We start from the raw sequence: 20,736 nt of genomic DNA on the forward strand, positions 1-20,736 counted from the left end.
CAGAGAGGGCGAGTGACTTCCTGGAGGGCACACAGCAGTAAAAGGGCGGAACGAAAATGGAACCCTGGGCTGCCCAGAGCCTGGGTCTCGTTCACCTGCGACCCCTGGGTAAGCGGCCCCTCACTCTGTGGCCATTTGCTCTGATGGGCCTCCCCCTCCCCCACCCCCTCCTGCACCCCCAGCGACAGGGGTCCTGTCCCTGCACCAGGGCCTCTGGGAGGCGGCTCTTTGTCCCGTGGTCCCTCCCAGCGGCTAAGCAGGGCGGAGTCCTGCCTCAGCAGAGCGAGGGCCACGGGTGGAAAACAACCCCCATCCCCCCACCCCGCCCCTGCTTTCTGAGGCTTAGATGACCAAGTACCGTTATTTTCCTGGGTCTGGCGTCCGCCGCCGCCTCCCCGGGCAGAGTTTGTTTTACCTGGAAGAGAAATGGATCCGCTCTGTGAGACGCGGCTCTGCCCCGGTGCCACCTGGTCCATGTCCCTGAGGCCACCCCACCTCCGTGGCAGCATCTCATGCCCTGGAGCCCCCATGTAGCACACCGCACCCCCAGCGCTCCCCTGAAACTCCAGGGACCCCGTAGACACAGGGGCGCAGACACCGGGTGGGCACTCCGTCCCCGGAAAAGCCATGAGCACGGAGTCTGTGCTGCCGTCCGGCTCCCGGAGGGCTCGGCCTGCGCAGTGCGGCCACCGGAGGGCAGGCGGCACAGGCCTCCCAGGGCAGCTGGATGCCCACCTGGCCCCAGAGCCCTCGCTCAGCCTCCCCCTCCCCTCCCCCTGCTGACGGGGAACCGGGTGTGGTCCCCCAGCCCAGCTGCCTGCCTTGGGGGGCAGCAGAGGCTGTCGCCCTCTGCTGGCCGGTTCCAGTCCCTGCAGAAGGTGGAGTCCTCCCTCCCCCGGCCAGTGTCCTGGAAGCAGCCCAGCCCACCCTTCCCAGTGCACAGTCCCTGCCAGGCCTGGCGAGGCCCTCGGCCGGATGGAGCGGAGCTGGACGGGGAGCCGGGAGGGCTCCCCGCTGATGCGTGCGGCTCCGGGGTCCCTGGGCCTGTGTCACCGTTTCCCCTGCAGACAGGTTGCGGGAGTTCACGCCCCCGAGACCTCTGAAGAGACAGCCCAGCAGAAAGGCTTTTGCTCAGAGCTGGAGACGTGCCCTTTGTTTCCTTGGGAGGGAAACCGAGGCACGGGGAGGACGAGGGCCGTTCTCTTGGTCTGTGGGCCTCACGCTGTCCGCGCTGGTGACGTGCAGCACCCAGGTCCAAGCTGTCCTCTCTCCACCCTCCCTCCCTGGCCCTGATCTGACCTCGACCTCCTGCTCCTGTCCCAGGGCTGGCGAAGGGGCGGCGCCCACGGCACGGTGAGTGGACGGGAATGAATGATGCTCGAACCCCTAACCGCAGAGGCCACCCGGGCTCTGCTGGGAGTGCCATCCTGGGAAGGGCCAGCACCGGCCGGGTCCTCCTGCTGCCCGGGGGCACCTGGTCTCGGGTTCTGGTCCCAGCCCTTCCTTCCCTCTGACTCGTCGTGGTGTTTCTTTCTTTTTTTTTTTTTTTTTAAATATATTTTATTGATTTTTTTACAGAGAGGAAGGGAGAGGGATAGAGAGTTAGAAACGTCGATGAGAGAGAAACATCGGTCAGCTTCCTCCTGCACATCTCCTACTGGGGATGTGCCCGCAACCCAGGTACATGCCCTTGACCGGAATCGAACCTGGGACCCTTCCGTCCGCAGGCCGACGCTCTATCCACTGAGCCAAACCGTTGGCCGTGGTGTTTCTAATGTGCCGTTTAATGGGTGTGTTTTAAAAAATATATATATTTTTATTGATTTCAGAGAGGAAGGGGGAGAGAGAGAGAGGAGAAACATCAATGGCGAGAGAGCATCACCTGCCTCCTGCACGGCCCACACACGGGATGGAGCCACGACGCGGGCACGTGCCGACCGGGACCGAATGGTGACCTCCTGGCTCACAGGCTGGAGCTCTGTGGCCTCTCCAGGCAGAATGCCAACCGGCATCTCCCCTGTTGAAGCCGGGGGTGCGGCGCAGCGACCTCGGGGAGAGAGGGGGTGTGTCCAGCTGGGCCTGGTCCCGGTGGTGACGGTCAGCATCCAGGCGGCCATTCTGAAGGGTCTGTGGAGATGGCGTGGGGGGGCCTGCTAGCGCCCCTCCTGCCCACACCTGGAGCACCCCGCGCGGATGCCCCGCCCAGCAAGGGGGCTGTCCCCCCCCCCCCCCCCCCGCCTGTCTAGGATGGACACCTGCGCGCTTCTGCCCAGGTGCCAGCCCACTCGGCCCCGACCCCGGGGAGGCCTGGGGTGTTGGCTGGGCCGGGGTCCGGGGTCCTGCGCGGGACAGTCCCCCGCAGGGCCCCAGCCCCCACACAGCGAGGCGGGGCCGGGGCGGGAGGGAGGCGCACCGCCGGCTGTTACAGCACACAGGCGATTGTTGGGTGGCGGCGGGCGGGAGGGCGCCCGGACGGACGGAGGCTGGGGCTCCGGACAGAGGCCTGCGCCTGGGCGGACGGAGTCCTGCGGGCCTTCAGGTGGCGGTCTGCCCCTGGCGGGCGGGCGGCAGGTGCGGGCGGCTCTCAGGTGGTTCTTAGCGGCTCTGCTTGGCTCGAAGTTTCCAGCGTTTCTTTAAACTCTACCAGAATCTCCTTTAAGACATTGTTTCCTGGGGAGAGAAGATGTCCTGGTGCAAGACCGGCAACTGCTTGACCATCAGAAGCTCCGCGCTGGCCGCGGTGCTCAGAGCCCGTGGTGAGAGGGCGGCGCCTGCTGCCTGGGCGCGGGGACCGGAGGGGCGCAGGGCGCGGGGCGCGGGGCGCGGGGCGCGGGAGGCCGGGGGCTGGGCGAGGGGCGTGGAGCGCGGGGAGGGGCGAGGGGCGCGGGGCGCGGGGGACGGGAGGGGCGCGGGGCGCGGGGCGCGGGGCGCGGGGCGCGGGGCGCGGGGCGCGGGGCGCGGGGCGCGGGGCGCGGGAGGCCGGGGGCTGGGCGAGGGGCGTGGAGCGCGGGGCGCGGGGCGCGGGAGGCCGGGGGCTGGGCGAGGGGCGTGGAGCGCGGGGAGGGGCGAGGGGCGCGGCCATGGGGCACAGTGCGCTGTGCGGAGGACTGGAGGGCGCTCCCCGCAATCACAATGGCGTCTGCGGGGCGGATCCGCAGGGCTTGCCCCTCATTTTCCGTGATGAGCCTGGGTCCTTCTCGGTCTGAAAAGGAATGAAATCGCTTCTAAAGGAAACATCGGTCGTGATCAAGACTTGGTTAAGGGCGATGGATTCCTTTTTGAGCATAATCACTTTTTAAAAAGTGACACACAGACGGGTTTAAGTTTAAGTTTCAAACCAACTCAAATATAGCTGGTGGCTGGTGTGGCTCAGAGTTTGAGCGTGGACCTAGGAACCAGGAGGTCATGGCACAATCCCATCAGGGCACAGGCCTGGGTTGTGGGCTCCATCCCCAGTGGGGGGCGTGCAGGAGGCAGCTGATCCCCGATTCTCTCTCATCACTGATGTTTCTGTCTCCCTCCCTCTCCCTTCCTCTCTGAGATAATACAAATATATTAAATAGATGTATATGACTGGCAACCGCAGGGGCAGGGCCGTGGGTGGTCATAACCTTGTTCTCTGTTTTCGTCGTGTTTTCTAAACTGGTGCAGCCATGGGGAACGTTGACTGGAAGGGGGTAGGGGAGGGTGTGGTGTCCACGTGGGGCCAGGAGGCCAGCCCAGGCCCCGGGAGGCGGTACTGGAGTGGGGAGGGGAGAGGCGGCTGGGGCCTTGCCAGCCCTGCTCCGTGAGTGGGGAGCGAGGGGCTGCTTCAGAGGAGCCCCATGGAGCAGGCCACGCCTGCCAGGAACAGGGAGGGGGTGGGGGGGAGGCTGTGAGGCCAGAGCTCACCATGGGCCTCCCTCCCCCAGCCTGGCCCGTGCCAGTGGCCACGGGAAAGGTCCCCCTGCCCAGCCACGGCCCACAGCAGCCTGGGGTGGCTCAGCCCGGCAGGCCCGGCCCCGGGTGTGGGGAGCCAGCTGCCTGGCCACACGCAGCGCCTGTGAGCTCCGCGCCCGGGGCCACGCTGGCAGATCGGCGGCGGGTGGAGGCCTCACTCGGCACAGACGCCCGTCCGTCTTCCCCGCAGCCCTGTTGGGGCCCCAGGACGCCATGAGCGTGCCCATCATCTGCGACTTTGGCTCCGGCTCCAGCAAGGTGGGCTTCGCGGGGGCAAAGGTGCCCCTGGCCATCTTCCCCACCGTCCTCGGCAAGTTCCGGCACCTCGAAGACGTGAGTGACAGCAGGCGTCCTGCCTGGGTGCTGGGTGCTGGGTGCTGAGCCGTCCCTCCCACGGGGCTGGCCTGTGGAGCCCTCTGAGCAGGTGGGGCCGAGGTCAGCCAGGGAGCGAGGGGGGACGAAGGCGAGGGCTGGACCCCCATGCTGTCTGCTTCAGCAGGTCTGTGGCGTAGGCCTCCCCGATCCCCCAGAGCCAGGGCCGCGCTGGCAGCACCGGATCCCACAGGGACCCCCCGGCAGCCCCGCAGGGACCATGGGGCGGATCTGCAAGTAGCTGGTTCCTTCTCCCAGAGAGCAGCCGGGAGGCCCCCTCCCGCCAGCGCCCCGAATGCGGAGGCTGGTGCCTGCCCCCCACACGGTCCCCTCGCCCCCCTCTCCTTCTTGGCGGGTCCCCCACCAGATGTGGTCAGGACGCGTGTCCACGCAGTGGCAGCAGCAGTCCCATCCCCTGGGGGTCACTGGCTGACACCTCTCAGGGGTATTATTTGGAAACGGGGTGCAGGCTTGCGAGGCCACAGAGCCTGGGTGCCCGGGAGCCATGCCGACAGCGGTCATGCACGCAGGGGCGGCGCAGGTGGTCCCTCCCCACTCCCTCCCCCCCACGCCTGTCCCCGCCTTCCCAGGACCTGATGGTGGGGCTGGACAAGAAAGTCTGGTTCATCGGTGACGAGGTTCAGGAGCAACGAAAGAAACTCAACCTGGTGTACCCCCTCTCACGGGCCACGGTCACCAACTGGGACCACATGGAGAAGGTAGGCGTGGCCCTGCTGGCGGCCCAGCCCATGGCCTCGGGCCGGGAGGGAGGTCCCCGCCACCCAGCTCCCTGGGCGTCTCCAGGGCCCGGCCCTGCCCACACCTGGGTCTCGGCCTCCAGCAGCACATGCCTGTGGTTTAAGCCGCCTGCTCTGCGGGGCTTGGTGATGTGGCTGCAGGACACGAATAGACAGGCCCCACGGACATCATCGCAGCCTGGCCGACAGGAAATGGGCTCAGGAGGCCCAGGCGCCTGCCCGCCACCTGGGGGCGGAGGGTGGGGACTTCTGCGGGGCCTGACCTGGGCGCTCTGCTGCCTCCTGCCCCCCCCCCCCCCAGTCCTGGGCTCCCCATGGTCTCAGGGCCGGGACTGCCCTCCAGGGACACCACCAGGCCCTTGACCCGGGCACATGCTCCCCGTCCTGTCAGGGTCACGTCCACAGGAGGTGCCCAGACTGTGCTCACAGCTGCCCTCCCCGTGTCCCCCCAGATCTGGCACCACACCTTCTACCAGGTGCTCCGTGCGGCCCCGGAGCAGCACCCCTTGCTGCTCACAGAGCCGCCCTCGAACCCCAAGGCCAGCAAAGAGAGGACGGCCCAGGTGAGGGGCGGGCGGGCGGGCAGGAGGCGGGCCGGGGGCGGAGGGGCCGCTGGTGCCCCTGCCGGTCACTCTCTCAGCTTCTCCCGCGAGGACTTGGACGCGCCGATCAAGAAGCAGCAGGGCCCCGCCTGGCCCCGCGTCCTGGCGCCCCCTCAGCGGCGGTCACACTGAGGGCCGCCCCGTGTCACCCTCTGGCAGGAGAGACCTCCCCCCGCCAGCTTCGCCTGCCCCAGCCCCGCCGTGTCCAGCGGCCCAAGTCCATGCCCCTCGGCCACCTGCTCCCTCGCATTCCTGTCCCCTAGTCTCTCACATGGACAAGGTGGGGTCCAATGTCACAGCCCTGAGGGGGGGTCACCACAGCAGGAAACGCAAGGGCCTGTTTCCCTGTCCGTCCGTCCTCCTCTGTCCCTCCTGCCCCATCCCTCCCCCCAACCCTGTCCCTCCCGCAGTCAGCACCTTCTGACCCCGCCACTCAGGGGACTGAGCGTCTGGTGTACACTTAACACACGGTTGTCAGCTTTTTGAAATCCTCAACCAAGGAAAAGACATCAATATGTTTTTATTGATATTAGAGCGAGAGGGAGGGAGGGAGAGAAACATTGATGTGAGAGAAACATCGATAGGCCGCCTCCCGCAGACCAGGGAGTAAACCTGCCACCTCGCCTGTGCCCTGACTGGGAATCGAACCCACAACCTCTGGGTGCACAAGGCCACTCTCCAACCAACGGAGCCAGTGGCCAGGACACGGCTTGAGCTTTTGTTATTACCGTTATTAGGAAGCAAGCGAGTCGCCCCGAGTCTCGTGGGGATTTGGGGGATGTCGGCCCGTCCCCCTCCCCCCAACACCCCCCCCTCCCCCAGAGCAGCAGGGACAGCGGCTTCGTGGAGGCACTGGCTCAGCATCGTCCCTCGCGCTCTGTGCCCGCAGGGCACCGGGGATGTGTGAGCCCAGTTCACAAACTGGAAACAGCCAGGAGCGGGTGGGGCGGGGCGCCAGGCAGGGTGCCGAGGCCCTGCCCCTGACCCCTTGTCTGCATCTCTCCGGGGAGCCAGCCCCACGCGCCCCCTGCCGCCCCCGCAAGCAGGAGGCTCGCAGCAGAGAAGGTGGCCCGCTGCCCGGCCTGGCTGCAGCGCCGCCCCATCCTCCCCACAGATCCTGTTCGAGACCTTCAACGTGCCCGCCCTGTACCTGGTCAACCAAGGGGTCCTGTCTCTCTTCTCCTCCGGCCTGACCTCGGGTGAGTGGTCCCCGGGAACCCCGGAGCCCACCCCCCCCGCCCTCCGCTGCCCACCCCTCCTGGTCCAGCCCTGTGCTCCCCTCAACACTCAACCACTGAGCCACACTGGCCAGGCTTCTTCATGAATTTTTAGAGCAAGTAGAAGGAGGGGAGGGGTTCAGAGAGAGCGAGAGGAACATCGATGTGAGAGAGACTCATCGAGTGTTTGCCTCCCACATATGCCCGACCCGGGGCCAGGGGTCAAGCCTCTCACCCAGGGACTGGCCCTGGACCTGGAATGGGACCTGTGACCCTTCGGTGGGCAGACTGGCGCTCTAACCACTGAGCAACCGGCCGGCGACAGTGATGGGTTGTTGACAGCTACACGGCCCTGCATCCTCGAGGTGTAGCCCCTGGCCGGGGCCTGCTGTCCTTTGGTGAATTGCCGGGTCCCGTTTGCTGCAGCTGTGCCGGGGGTTTGGCGTGTGCGTGAGGGTGAGGGGCTGCCTTCCGTGACGCTGCCTCTCGGGGGCCGCTGGCCTCTGTCGCCCGGTCCCAGGGTCTGGACCACAGTCGTTTCCTGTATTTTGTCCTCGTTTTCAGGTGGTTCGGGTTGGAGGGGGGACCCACGACGGGTCCCAGCTTAGCTGGGCGTGGACTCATGTTGCCTTTGCTTCCTTTATTTGTTTTTTAATATATTTTTATTGACTTCAGAGAGGAAGGGAGAGGGAGAGAGAGAGAGAGAGAAACACCAATGACTAGAGAGAATCATGGGCCGGCTGCCTCCTCACACCCCCCACTGGGGATCAAGCCCGCAACCCGGGCCTGTGCCCCGACCAGGAATCGAACTGTGACCTCCTGGTTCATAGGTCGACGCTCAACCCCTGAGCCACGCCGGCCGGGCCATTTTGCTTCCTTTAAACTTGAAGTTCTCAGTTACCAGACTCAACAGGTGAAAGAGGCCAATGACCCAGGCCCTGGGCAGCTGTGGCCAGTTCAGGAGAAGCCACTTCACACAAGGCCCCACGCCCTCCCTCCTGCGAGCAGCGGGACTCCCGTTTCCCCGCTCGCCCAGATGCGTGCCTCCTCCTCGCCTGCCGCCCCTGCGCCATCCCAGGCCTTCCCGACGGTCCCTGCGCCCGCATCGCCCCGCCGGTCCCCACGGGAGGAGGGTGGAGAGCACGCCTCTCTGCTCCCGCCTCCGCCTCCTTGGCAGCCGCTGCTGGGCCCTGTGTGTCCGCTTTGAGAAGGACACCTGGGCTTCCTGTCCAGCGGAGTCAGTCCTGGTCTGACCCAGAAGTCCTCCAGCCCAGCCACTCCCTCCGGGGGACAGTTTGCTCCCCAGACCCTCGGCCTTCCCCTCCCAGGACTACCCCCTTCGCCATCTCTTCCCGCCGAGCTGATGGGTGATGAGGGCTGCCATGCCCCCCACTTTACGATGCCTGTGTGCTCTCTTGCGTAGGAACAATCATTGAATCTGGAGACGGGATGACACACTTTGTGCCCATCATTGAGGGCTACCCACTGCGCCAGTCGACCATGCAGATGGAGGTGGCAGGCCAGGACATAACCCTGTACCTCATGCAGCTGCTGTCCCAGAAGGGGACCTCTCTGGTGGGCACAGGTAGGGGCCCCGCGGTAATACCCTTTCTGGCTTGTTCAACTTACAGCCCTCAGTTCCTGACGCGAAGGCTGCTTAACCATCATCCACGTTCCAGAAACAACCCATCTATGTCCACGGACACTTAACTGATTGACGATGACAGTCATGATGATGATGGTGGTGATGGTGATGTTGATGGTGATGATGATGGTGATGATGGTGATGATGGTGTCGATGGTGGTAATGATGGTTGTGATGGTGGTGATGGTGATGATGGTGGTGATGATGGTGATGGTGATGGTGGTGGTGGTGGTGGTGATGGTGATGGTGATGGTGATGATGGTGATGATGGTGTTGATGGTAGTGATGATGGTGGTGTTGATGGTGGTGATGATGGTGATGATGGTGGTGTTGATGGTGGTGGTGATGGTGTTCATGATGGTGATGATGGTGTTGATGGTAGTGATGATGGTGGTGTTGATGGTGGTGATGGTGGTGATGATGGTGGTGTTGATGGTGGTGGTGATGGTGTTCATGATGGTGATGATGGTGTTGATGATGATGATGGTGTTGGTGGTGGTGATGATGGTGTTGATGGTGGTGGTGACAATGATGATGATGATGGTGGTGGTATTGGGGGTGCTGACCCTTATGATGATTTAAGGTTTGCAGAGTACTTGTCCTATACAGGTACTGGGTTGAGTAAACATCTTACATGCATTTTCTCATTGCTTCCTGCCACCAGGGGAACAATGATCTCTATGCAAGAGGAAGAGGTTTAGGAAGGTTGACTAGGACCAAGAATTGAGCCTGCAGTTGAGGTACATGCCCTTGAACAGAATCAAGCCCAGGACCATTCAGTCCGTGGGCCAAAGCTCTATCGACTGAGCCAAATCAACTAGGGCTTTTATCTTTATAAAAAATGTATATTTTTTGCCCTAGCTGAATTGGATCAGTGGATAGAGTGTGGGCCTGCAGACTGAAGGGTCTTGTGTTCGATTCTGGTTAAGGGCACATGCCCAGGTTGCAGGCTCAATCCCCAGTAGGGGTTGTGCAGGAGGCAGCCAATCAGTGATTCTCATCATTGATGTTTCTATCTCTCTCTCCCTCTCCTTTCCTCTCTGAAATCAATAAAAATATATTTTAAAAAAATATTTATATTTTTGCCCTAGCCAGTTTGGCTCAGTGAATAGAGCGTTGGCCTGTGGACCAAAGGGTCCCAGGTTCGATTCCAGTCAAGGGCATGTACCATGGTTGCAGGTTCCTCCCCTGCCCGGGCCCTGGTCGGGGCTCGTGCAGGAGGCAACCAATCTATGTGTTTCTTTCACATCGAAATTTCCCTCTGTCTTTCACTCTCTCTTCCACTCTCTCTAAAAGATCAATGGGAAAATATCCTCAGGTGAGGATTAACCCTCAAAAAAGTTTCTTTAAAAATGTATATTATATACATATATACTGAATTCAGAGAGGAAGGGGGAGGGAGAGAGAGAGAAACATCAATGAGGAGAGAGAATCATGGATCGGCTGCCTCCTGCACGCCCCACACTGGGGCTTCAGCCTGCAGCCCGGGCCTGGGCCCAGACCAGGAATCGAACTGTGATCCCCGGATTCATAAGTCGACGCTCAACCCCTGAGCCACGCTGGCCGGACATTTTTCAGACATGTCCTCCTCGTTCAGGCATGACTATTCTGCTTTCTGGCCCACAAACCCAGGCCCCAGCACGCATCTCACCGAGAGGGGCTGGGATCTGAGACCAAAGTAGAAACAGTGTCCTACCGCGAGGAGTGGCCGACTGTGAGCCACCTCGCCTTCATCCCTCCTCCCCCCGGCTCCCTCCTCCCAGGCGACCGGGAGTACATCCGGGACCTGAAAGAGAAGTGCTGCTATGTGGCTTTGAACTTTGACAAGGAGAAGGCGGCAGCCCCCTTGCTGACCCGGGCATGGACGCACCAGCTGCCGGACGGCCGGGAGATCGACCTCGGGCAGGAGATGTTCCTCTGCATGGAGGTGCTTTTCCAGCCGGACCTCATAGGTGAGCGGGGAGGGCGTGGTCAGGTGGGCACGGGCAGGCAGACACGGACGGGCAGATGTGGACGGGCGGATGTGAACAGGCGGACGTGGACAGGCGGACATGGACAGGCGGACACGGACAGGCAGACACGGACAGGCGGACACGGACAGGCGGACACGGACAGGCGGACATGGACAGGCAGACACGGACACGCAGATGCCGTGCCAGAGAAGGAGCGGGGGCAGCGGGGAGAGGGCTGCGCTTTGAGTAGCAAGTGGTAGCGAGTCTGCGCCCCATTCAAAAGTGCCTCCGGAGCCAGCTGTCACTTAGGAAGCACCTACTGTGTGCCCGCCGCTTTGCTGACCTTGTATGTGGGTTGCAACCTGTAACCCACCCCCCACACTCCCCCCTTTCATAGCCGCGGACTCCCACGGGGGCTGGTATTTGATTTGTCAGGTGTGATTGCGCCCCCACACGATGGCCACTCCCAGCCCCCTCCCGCTCCCGCCCCCAGGGAGGCACAGCCTGGGCGCCCACATGCTCGCCTTCCGCAGCGTCAGCTCCTGCAGCGCCAACCAGCAGAGAGCCCTCTTCGGGAGCGTGCTGCTGTCCGGAGGCACCGGCTCCTCCCCCAGCCTGCGGGCCCGCATGCAGAGGGAGCTGTCCGCCCTGGTGTCCCCGAGGACTAAGGTGAAGGTGGGTCCTCCCGTCCCCCGCGGGGCAGGCATTTCCGGAAGCCTCTGAGGTGCCAGGTGCTGGCCCGGCGCATGGGGCACAGCCCACAGAAGGGGCGCCCCCTGGAGCTCACCGTCCAGTGGGGGAACACGATGGGCAGAGCAAGTCCATTGTGACCCCTGACCCCTGACCCCTGACGTCAGCATCACAGGGCGATACCAGCGGTGGGCGGGGGGGGGGGGAGGAGGAGGGGTGGGGGCTCCTGGGAGGTGCCGGTGAGGAAATGCCTGCAGGAGTGAGGCCGTGGGGGTGGCGGGAACCACACTGGGCAGAGGGAACCGCACCTGCAGGAGCCCAGAGGCTGCTGTCTGGAGGCGCTGGGAGGGGCTGGTGGGGCTGAGAGCACAGTGGGTAGAGCAGCTCAGAGCGAACGGGACCTTCTGAGCAGAGCAATGGCCGATCCAGAGCAACGGCCCGACCCAGCAGGGACCCGACCCAGCAGGGGCTTGGGCGCGGGTCGGCCAGCTGTCAGATGGGAGGCAGGCTGTGGATGCAGGCGGAAGTGATGCTGTGATTTGGGCGAGGGGTGCTGGTGGCCAGAGCAGGCAGGGGTCGGGGAGAGCGAGGGTGGGGTTAGCCCAGCGCCAGGCACTCGCCCAAGGCCACGGCCAGGTGGCAGGGGGGCAGCGAGGGGCAGGGGACGTGGACTGTTCAACATCTGGACAGGGGGAGGAAGCCCATTCAGGAATCGGTATTTTGTGCCCCCAACTTATTTTTTTTAAAATTTCTTTATGGGTTAAGGTATTACAAATATGTCCTCATCCCCCCATTAACCCCCAACCTCCCCCCGCACTCATGCTCCCATCCCCCTGTTGTCCATGTCCATTGGTTTGGCTTATATGCATGCATACAAGTCCTTCGGTTGATCTCTTCCCCTTACCCCCACCCTCCCCTACTTTCCTTCTGGGGATTAATAGTCTGATCGCTGTTTCTCTGTCTTTGGATCTGTCCCTGTTCATCAGTCTCTATATTCCACAAATGAGTGACATCATGTGGTATTTATCTTTCTCCGACTGGCTTATTTCACTTAGCATAATGCACTCCAGTTCCATCCATGCTGTTGCAAAAGGCAAGAGTTCCTTCTTTTTTACCGCAGCATAGTATTCCATCGTGTAGATGTACCACAGTTTTCTAATCCACTCATCTGCTGATGGGCACTTAGGCTGTTTCCAAATCTTAGCTATGGTGAATTGTGCTGCTATGAACATAGGGGTGCATATATCCTTTCTGATTGGTGTTTCTGGTTTTCTTGGGATATAGTCCTAGAAGTGGGATCACTGGGTCAAATGGGAGTTCCATTTTTAGTTTTTTGAGGAAACTCCATACTGTTCTCCACAGTGGCTGCACCAGTCTGCATTCCCACCAGCAGTGCAGGAGGGTTCCTTTTTCTCCACATCCTCGCCAGCACTTGTCGTTTGTTGATTTGTTGATGATAGCCAGTCTGACAGGTGTGAGATGGTACCGCATTGTCGTTTTGATTTGCATCTCTTGGATGATGAGTGACTTTGAGCATGTTTTCATATGTCTCTTGGCCTTCTGTATGTCCTCTTTCGAAAAGTGTCTATCTAGGTCCATTGCCCATTTTTTGATTGGATTGTTTATCTTCCTATTATTAAGTTTCATGAGTACCTTGTAAATGTTGGAGATTAAACCCTTATTGGTGGTATCATTGGCAAATATGTTCTCCCATGTAGTGGGTCTTCTTGTTGTTTTGTTGATGGTTTCCTTTGCTGTGCAAAAGCTTTTTATTTTGATGTAGTCCCATTTGTTTATTTTCTCTTTAGTTTCCATTGCCCTAGGAGCAGTATCAGAGAAGAAATTCCTTCAGCATATGTTTGCAATTTCGCTGCCTGTGGATTCCTCTAGTATTTTTATGGTTTCCCGTCTTATGTTTAAGTCTTTTATCCATTTTGAGTTTATTTTTGTGTATGGCGTAAGTTGGTGGTCTAGTTTCATCTTTTTGCATGTATCTGTCCTATTTTCCCAACACCATTTATTGAAGAGACTGTCTTGACTCCATTGTATGCTCTTGCCTCCTTTGTCGAATATTAATTGGGCATAGTGGTTCGGGTCAATTTCTGGGTTCACTATTCTATTCCATTGATCTATATGTCTGTTCTTGTGCCAGTACCATGCTGCTTTAAGAACAGTGGCTTTGTAATATACAGTTTGGTATCTGGTATTGAGATCCCACCTACTTTGTTTTTCTTTCTCAGGATCGCTATAGCTATTCGAGGTCTTTTTTTATTCCAGATGAATTTTTGGAGCGTTCGTTCTAGATCTGTGAAATATGCCGTTGGTATTTTAATGGGGATTGCATTGGATCTATAGATTGCTTTGGGTAATATGGACATTTTGATGATGTTGATTCTACCAATCCATGAACACGGTATGTTCTTCCATCTGTTTATGTCTTCCTCTATCTCTTTTTTCAGTGTCCTGCAGTTTTTCGCATATAAGTCTTTTACCTCCTTAGTTAAATTTATTCCTAGGTATCTTAATTTTTTTGGTGCGATGGTAAATGGGATTGCTTTTTTAGTCTCACTTTCTGTAAGTTCACTATTGGTGTAAAGAAATGCCATAGATTTCTTGGCGTTTATTTTGTATCCTGCTACATTGCCGAATTCATTTATTAAGTCTAATAATTTTTTGATGGAGTCTTTAGGGTTCTCTATGTACAGTATCATGTCATCTGCAAATAAGGACAGTTTTACTTCTTCTTTTCTAATTTGGATGCCTTTTATTTCTTCTTCTTGTCTGATCACAACAGCTAGTAGTTCCAGTACTATGTCGAACAGGAGTGGTGAGAGGGGGCATCCCTGTCTTGTTCCTGTTCTTAGGGGAAATGGTTTTAGTTTTTGCCCATTGAGTATGATGTTGGCTGTGGGTTTGTCATATATGGCTTTTATTATGTTGAGGTATGATCCTTCTATTCCTACCTTGCTGAGAGTTTTTATCAAGAAAGGGTGGTGGATTTTGTCAAATGCTTTTTCTGCATCAATTGATATGACTATGTGATTATTATCTCTCAATTTGTTTATGTGATGTATCACGTTTATTGATTTGCGGATATTGTACCATCCTTGCATCCCTGGGATAAATCCTACTTGATCATGGTGTATGATCTTTCTGATGTACTGCTGGATCCGATTTGCTAGGATTTTGTTGAGGATTTTGGCATCTATGTTCATGAGGGATATTGGTCTGTAATTCTCTTTCATTGTGTTGTCTTTGTCTGGTTTTGTTATTAGGGTGATTCTGGCTTCATAGAATGAGCTTGGAAGTATTCCTTCCTCTTGGATTTTTTGGAATAGTCTGAGGAGGAAAGGTTTTAGTTCTTCCTTGAATGTTTGGTAAAACTCCCCTGTGAAGCCGTCTGGTCCTGGGCTTTTGTTTGCTGGAAGCTTTTTGATTACTGCTTCAATTTCTTCCATAGTTATTGGCCTATTGAGATTTTTAGATTCTTCCTGATTAAGTTTTGGAAGGTTGTATTTTTCTAGGAATATGTCCATTTCCTCCAGGTTGTCTAGTTTGTTGGAGTAGAGCTGTTCATAGTATTTTTTTAAACAATCCTTTGTATTTCTGTGGGGTCTGTTGTTATTTCTCCTCTTTCATTTCTGATTTTGTTTATTTGGGTCCTCTCTCTTTGTTTCTTGGTGAGCCTGGCTAGATGTTTATCAATCTTCTTTATCCTTTCAAAGAACCAGCTCTTGGTTTTGTTGATCTTTTGTATTATTTTTTTGGTCTCTTTGTCGTTTATGTCCGCTCTGATCTTTATTATTTCTTTCCTTCTGCTTACACTGGGCTTTTCTTGTTGCTCTTTTTCTAACTCTTTGAGTTGTAGGGTTAAGTAATTTATTATCATTGTTTCTTTTTTTTTTTTTTTTTTCTTTTTTTTTTTTTGCAGTAGGCTTGTAGAGCTATGAACTTCCCGCTCAAGACTGCTTTCGCTGTGTCCCATAGGTTTTGGATTGTTGTGTTTGTTGCCATGGTGTTTTTTATTTCTTCTTTGATCTCTCTGGTAACCCAGTCATTGTTTAATAGCATGCTGTTTAGTCTCCATGTGTTTGATTTTTTTGGATTGTTTTTATTGTAGTTGATTTCCAGTTTTATGCCTTTGTGATCTGAGAAGATGCTTGATATGATTTCTATCTTCTTGAATTTGAAGAGACTTTGCCTGTGACCCAATATATGGTCTATCTTTGAAAATGACCCATGTGCACTTGAGAAGAATGTATATTCTGTGGCTTTGGGATGAAATGTTCTGAAGATGTCAATTAATTCTATCTGATCTAGTGAGTCATTTAGGATTGATGTTTCTTTGCTGATTTTTTGTTTAGAGGATTTGTCCAATGGTGATAGTGGGGTGTTAAAATCCCCTACTATGATTGTATTGCTGTCAATCTCTCCCTTGATCCCCTCCAGAAGTTTTCTGATGTATTTGGGTACTCCTATATTTGGTGCGTATATGTTTACCAGAGTTATTTCTTCTTGTTGGATTGCTCCCTTTAGTATTATGAAGTGCCCTTCCTTATCTCTTTTTATGTCCTTCACTTTGAGATCTAATTTGTCAGATATAAGTATTGCTACCCCAGCTTTTTTTTCGTTTCCATTCGCCTGAAAAACCTTTTTCCATCCCTTCACCATCAGTCTGTGTGTGTCTTTTTTTCTGAGGTGGGTTTCCTGTAGACAGCAGATATATGGGTCATGTTTTCTTATCCACTCAGTTACCCTATGTCTTTTGATTGGGGCATTTAATCTATTTACATTTAAAGTTATTATTGATAGATACTTGTTTGTCGCCATTTTTATTCTTTACCCCTGTGTTCCTTCTTCATTTCCTATTTTTTCTTTTTACAGCAGACCCTTTAGCATTTCTTGCATTGCTGGTTTGGTGGTAATAAATTCCCGTAGTCCTTTTTTGTCTGTGAAGCTCCTGATTTCACCCTCAATTTTGATTGATAGCCTTGCTAGGTACAGTATTCTTGGATTCAGACCCTTCCTTTGCATGACTTTGTATATTTCATTCCATTCCCTTCTTGCCTGATGCGTTTCTGTTGAGAAATCAGTTGCTAGCCTGATGGGGGATCCTTTGTAGGTAACTTTTTGTCTCTGGCCCCTTTTAAGATTCTTGCTCTGTCTTTAGTGTTTGCCAATTTAATTATAATGTGCCTTGGCGTTGGTGTTTGCCAATTTAATTATCATTTGCCTTGGCATTGGTCTTTTGGGGTTCATTTTGTTTGGGACTCTGTGAGCTTCTTGGATTTGTGTGAGCTTTTTCTTCCCTATATCAGGGAAGTTTTCTGTCATTATTTCTTCAAACAGGTTTTCTATTCCTTGCTCAGTTTCCTCTCCTGGCACCCCTATTATGCGGATGTTGTTTCATTTTGTGTTGTCCCAAAGTTCTCTTAGGCTCTCCTCCTGCCTTTTAATTTTTTTTTCTAGAAGCTGCTCTGCTTGGGTATTTTTTCCTACCTTGTCTTCTAGCTCACTGATGCGGTCCTCTGCTTCTTCTAATCTACTGTTGATGCTTTCTATTGAGTTCTTTATAGCAGTGATGTCATTTTTCATTTCTTCTTGGTTCTTCTTCATTTCCTCTTGGTTCTTACACATATTGTAGAATTTGTCTTCCATTCTTTTCATCCACCTTATGACCGTTTCTCTGAATTCTTTCTCTGACAGGTTGCTTGCCTCCATTGCCTCCATTTCGTTTACTTCCTTTTCTGGTGATGCCTGTTTTTCTTTCATATGTGGACTGTTTCTTTGTCTCCCCATGATCTCTCTTTTCCAGGTGTTTGGTTATGTAGTTCTCTCTCTGCTTTCCGTGAGGAAGAGCAGGGCTCCTCTGAGTCCACGTATTCACACTGCTTTAGATCCAGTGTTTCTGGGTCAGTAGCCGAGTCCTGGATCCCCCCAACTTATTTCATTTTAAATATATGTTTATTGATTTCAGGGAGGAAGAGAGAGGGAGAGAGAGAGAAACATCCATGAGGAGAGGGAATCATGGATCAGCTGCCTCCTGCACGCCCCCCACTGGGGATCAAACCTGCAACCTGGGCCTGTGCCCTGACCAGGAATCGAACCGTGACCTCCTGGTCGACGCTCAACCACTGAGCTGCGCCGCCCGGGCGTGTGCCCCCCGATTTAGGATAGTATTGATTCTGGTTTCTCCCGCTCTCTGGCCTCTGCCCCCGCCTTCTGCCCCTCCCCTCCAGGTGTCCACCTGCCCCTGCTCCGTGTACAGTGCCTGGATGGGCGGCTCCGTGCTGTGCTCACTCTCTACCTTCAAGGACATGTGGGTCAGCAGTGACGACTACAAGGAAGAGGGCCCCTCTGCCATCAGTAGGAAGTCCTTCTGACTGTGGCTCTGGGACCCCGTCGCTCGTCCCCGGGCACCCACGCCCGGCTGAGCCTCGGCTTGGCCAAACCCACGCAGCACAGAGCCACTCCACGCAGTGGCCTTCCCACCCCCAACGTCAATAAAGGACCAGGGAGGGACGGACACGGTCTGGGCGAGGCTGGCAGGTCTGGACCGCGGGGTGTGAGCTGCGAGCTTCCTGGGAGGGGCAGCTCCTCGCATCCCTCACTCTCTCACGCCTGTTCTCTTGCGTCCCACGCTCTCACACGCCTGTTCTCCCCGCATCCCATGCTCTCACATGCCTGTTCTCCCGCATCCCGCACTCTCACATGCCTGTTCTCCCGCATCCCGCACTCTCACATGCCTGTTCTCTCCGCATCCCGCGCTCTCACACGCCTGTTCTCCCGCGTCCCGCGCTCTCACACGCCTGTTCTCCCCACATCCCACGCTCTCACACGCCTGTTCTCCCGCATCCCGCGCTCTCACACGCCTGTTCTCCCCACATCCCGCACTCTCACACGCCTGTTCTCCCGCGTCCCGCGCTCTCACATGCCTGTTCTCCCGCGTCCTGTGCTCTCACACACCTGTTCTCCCCACATCCCGCGCTCTCACACGCCTGTTCTCCCGCATCCCACGCTCTCACATGCCTGTTCTCCCACATCCCGCGCTCTCACACACCTGTTCTCCCTACATCCCATGCTCTCACACGCCTGTTCTTCCGCGTCCCATGCTCTCACACGCCTGTTCTCCCCACATCCCGTGCTCTCACACGCCTGTTCTCCTGTATCCCGCGCTCTCACACGCCTGTTCTCCCCACATCCCGCACTCTCACACGCCTGTTCTCCCGCTTCCCGCGCTCTCACATGCCTGTTCTCCCGCGTCCTGTGCTCTCACATGCCTGTTCTCCCGCGTCCTGTGCTCTCACACGCCTGTTCTCCCCACATCCCGCTCTCTCACACGCCTGTTCTCCCGCGTCCCGCGCTCTCACATGCCTGTTCTCCCGCGTCCTGTGCTCTCACACACCTGTTCTCCCCACATCCTGCGCTCTCACACGCCTGTTCTCCTGTATCCCGCGCTCTCACACGCCTGTTCTCCCCACATCCCGCGCTCTCACACGCCTGTTCTCCCGCATCCCACGCTCTCACACGCCTGTTCTCCCGCATCCCACGCTCTCACATGCCTGTTCTCCCCACATCCTGCGCTCTCACACGCCTGTTCTCCCCGCATCCCGCGCTCTCACACGCCTGTTCTCCCCGCATCCCACGCTCTCACATGCCTGTTCTCCCTACATCCTGTGCTCTCACACGCCTGTTCTTCCGCGTCCCATGCTCTCACATGCCTGTTCTCCCCACATCCTGCGCTCTCACACGCCTGTTCTCCTGCATCCCGCGCTCTCACACGCCTGTTCTCCCGCGTCCCGTGCTCTCACACACCTGTTCTCCCCACATCCCGTGCTCTCACACGCCTGTTCTCCCATGTCCTGCCACAGCCTCCGGCCCCAGGCTCCCTGCGTCCACCCCGTGGCCAGAGCTGCTGACAAACGCCCGTGTGACCGCAGCGGCCCTCGGCTGGCAGCCCTCTGTACCGCGCGAGGCCCCCGCACGCCCAGCGGGAGTGGCTTTATGGAACACAGACCAGGTGTGGCAAGGACGCGGGGACACTGAGCCCGGGCCCTGCTGGCGGGAATGCGAGGCAGCAGCCGCCGTGGGGAACCGTGTGGGGGTGCTCAAAAGGCTTACAGGGACCTACCACGTGACCCCGCCATCCTGCTTCTGGGAACACACCCCAAAGTGGGAGGGGGCCTGGAACAGACTCCTGCACCCCAGCGTCACTCATGACAGCCAGAGGCGGGAGTGCCCACGCGTGAGAGGATGGACGGAGAGACAAACGCCACCACCCCCCATCCACGCCTCCCGGCGATCTCAGCCTTAAGCAGGGAGGCCCTGCCACGCGGCCGGGCCGTGAGTGAGTAAGCAGGGCCTCGGGGACACATCCTGTGGGTTCATGCCACTCGGGGCCCCAGGGGAGTCCGATGTGTAGAGACCACACAGCGACCGGCCTTGCCAACCCCGGAGTAACAGCATCGAACAGCGGTGAGTCAGGGGGAGCCTGACTCACCGCTCAGGGTAAGGGCCGCTGTGGGCAAGCGCAGGGGTGAGGCAGGGCCTCACGGTGCAGAGACTGGAAAAACGGCCCGTGTTTATACCCCAGGGAGTTAGGGCTCCTCAGCAGTGGGCCCCCCATACGGGTGCCCAGCAGGCGGCTTGCGGGCTCCCAGGGCAGTGTAATTGCCAGCCTTCAGCAGCGACGACCCTCTCTGCCCCTCCCAGGAAGCTCACAGCCATCAGCCACCCTGATGTCCATTACTGCCTCAGTAGATGCGGAAATGGCTTTGTTAGCAGCCAACCGAGAGATGGCGGTCAAGAGCTAACTCAGCCCCCAACCGGTTCCTGGCCTTGGAGAGCTGGTCCTCACCTGGGCTGGGCTCCCAGGCCCGCCTGGGGCATGGGGGGGGGGGCATGCATAGGCAGCTCAGACCCCAGGGACAGTCACCAGCTCAGCCCGACCAGGTCTCAGGCTGTGGGATTCCGTGCGCTACAGCCCGGACAGCGGCTGTGAGGGAGGGCGGGAGGCTCAGCTGGGGTCATCTGTCACCACCAGGACTCCCTGGCCCGACTGTAACGGTAACGGCAGCGCCTGCCCCCACCACACAGGTGCCCTGCAGCTCTGGGTGCAGCCCTGGTCCATCCCGGCCACATCTGTGCCCCTCAGTGCTGCTGCTCAGGGATGCGGGGGCCAGGCTGGATTTGACCCACAGGAACCGCTTCTGTTCTTTATTTTCACCCAGCAACCACCTGTCATTTATCCAACCACCCACCTACCATCCATCTAATCATCTACCTACCATCCATCCAACCAACCATTCATCCACCTATCCATCCATCCATCATTTATCCATGCATCCAACCATACATCCACCATCCATCCAACCAACCATTCATTCATCCATCATTTATCTGTCCATTCACCCATCCATCTTGCCAAACATCCATCCATCCATCCATCCATCCATCCATCATTCATCCACCCATCATTTATCTATCCATCCATCCATCCATCCATCCAACCAGCCATCTACCATCCGTCCAACCAACCATTCATCCATCTATCATCCATCC

At 57.0% G+C, this 20,736-nt stretch overlaps 2 protein-coding genes across 2 annotated transcripts; both read left to right on the forward strand.

Moving 5' to 3' along the window:
- Positions 1-2,683: 2,683 nt before the first annotated feature.
- LOC118648944 (actin-1-like) lies at positions 2,684-7,160 on the forward strand. Its single transcript, XM_036295547.1, has 6 exons — positions 2,684-2,756; positions 4,130-4,308; positions 4,902-5,030; positions 5,522-5,632; positions 6,786-6,870; positions 7,108-7,160. The coding sequence occupies exons 1-6, from the start codon at positions 2,684-2,686 to the stop codon at positions 7,158-7,160; spliced, it is 630 nt and encodes a 209-aa protein (XP_036151440.1).
- A 1,177-nt stretch (positions 7,161-8,337) lies between these two features.
- Positions 8,338-17,558, forward strand: LOC118649014 (actin, alpha cardiac muscle-like). The gene is made up of 4 exons (XM_036295691.1): positions 8,338-8,473; positions 10,297-10,485; positions 10,979-11,160; positions 17,415-17,558. Exons 1-4 carry the CDS (start codon positions 8,338-8,340, stop codon positions 17,556-17,558), a joined length of 651 nt encoding a protein of 216 aa, XP_036151584.1.
- Positions 17,559-20,736: the final 3,178 nt, after the last annotated feature.

The sequence above is a fragment of the Myotis myotis genome, unplaced genomic scaffold, assembly GCF_014108235.1.
Source record: "Myotis myotis isolate mMyoMyo1 unplaced genomic scaffold, mMyoMyo1.p scaffold_m19_p_27, whole genome shotgun sequence".
NCBI lineage: Eukaryota > Metazoa > Chordata > Mammalia > Chiroptera > Vespertilionidae > Myotis > Myotis myotis.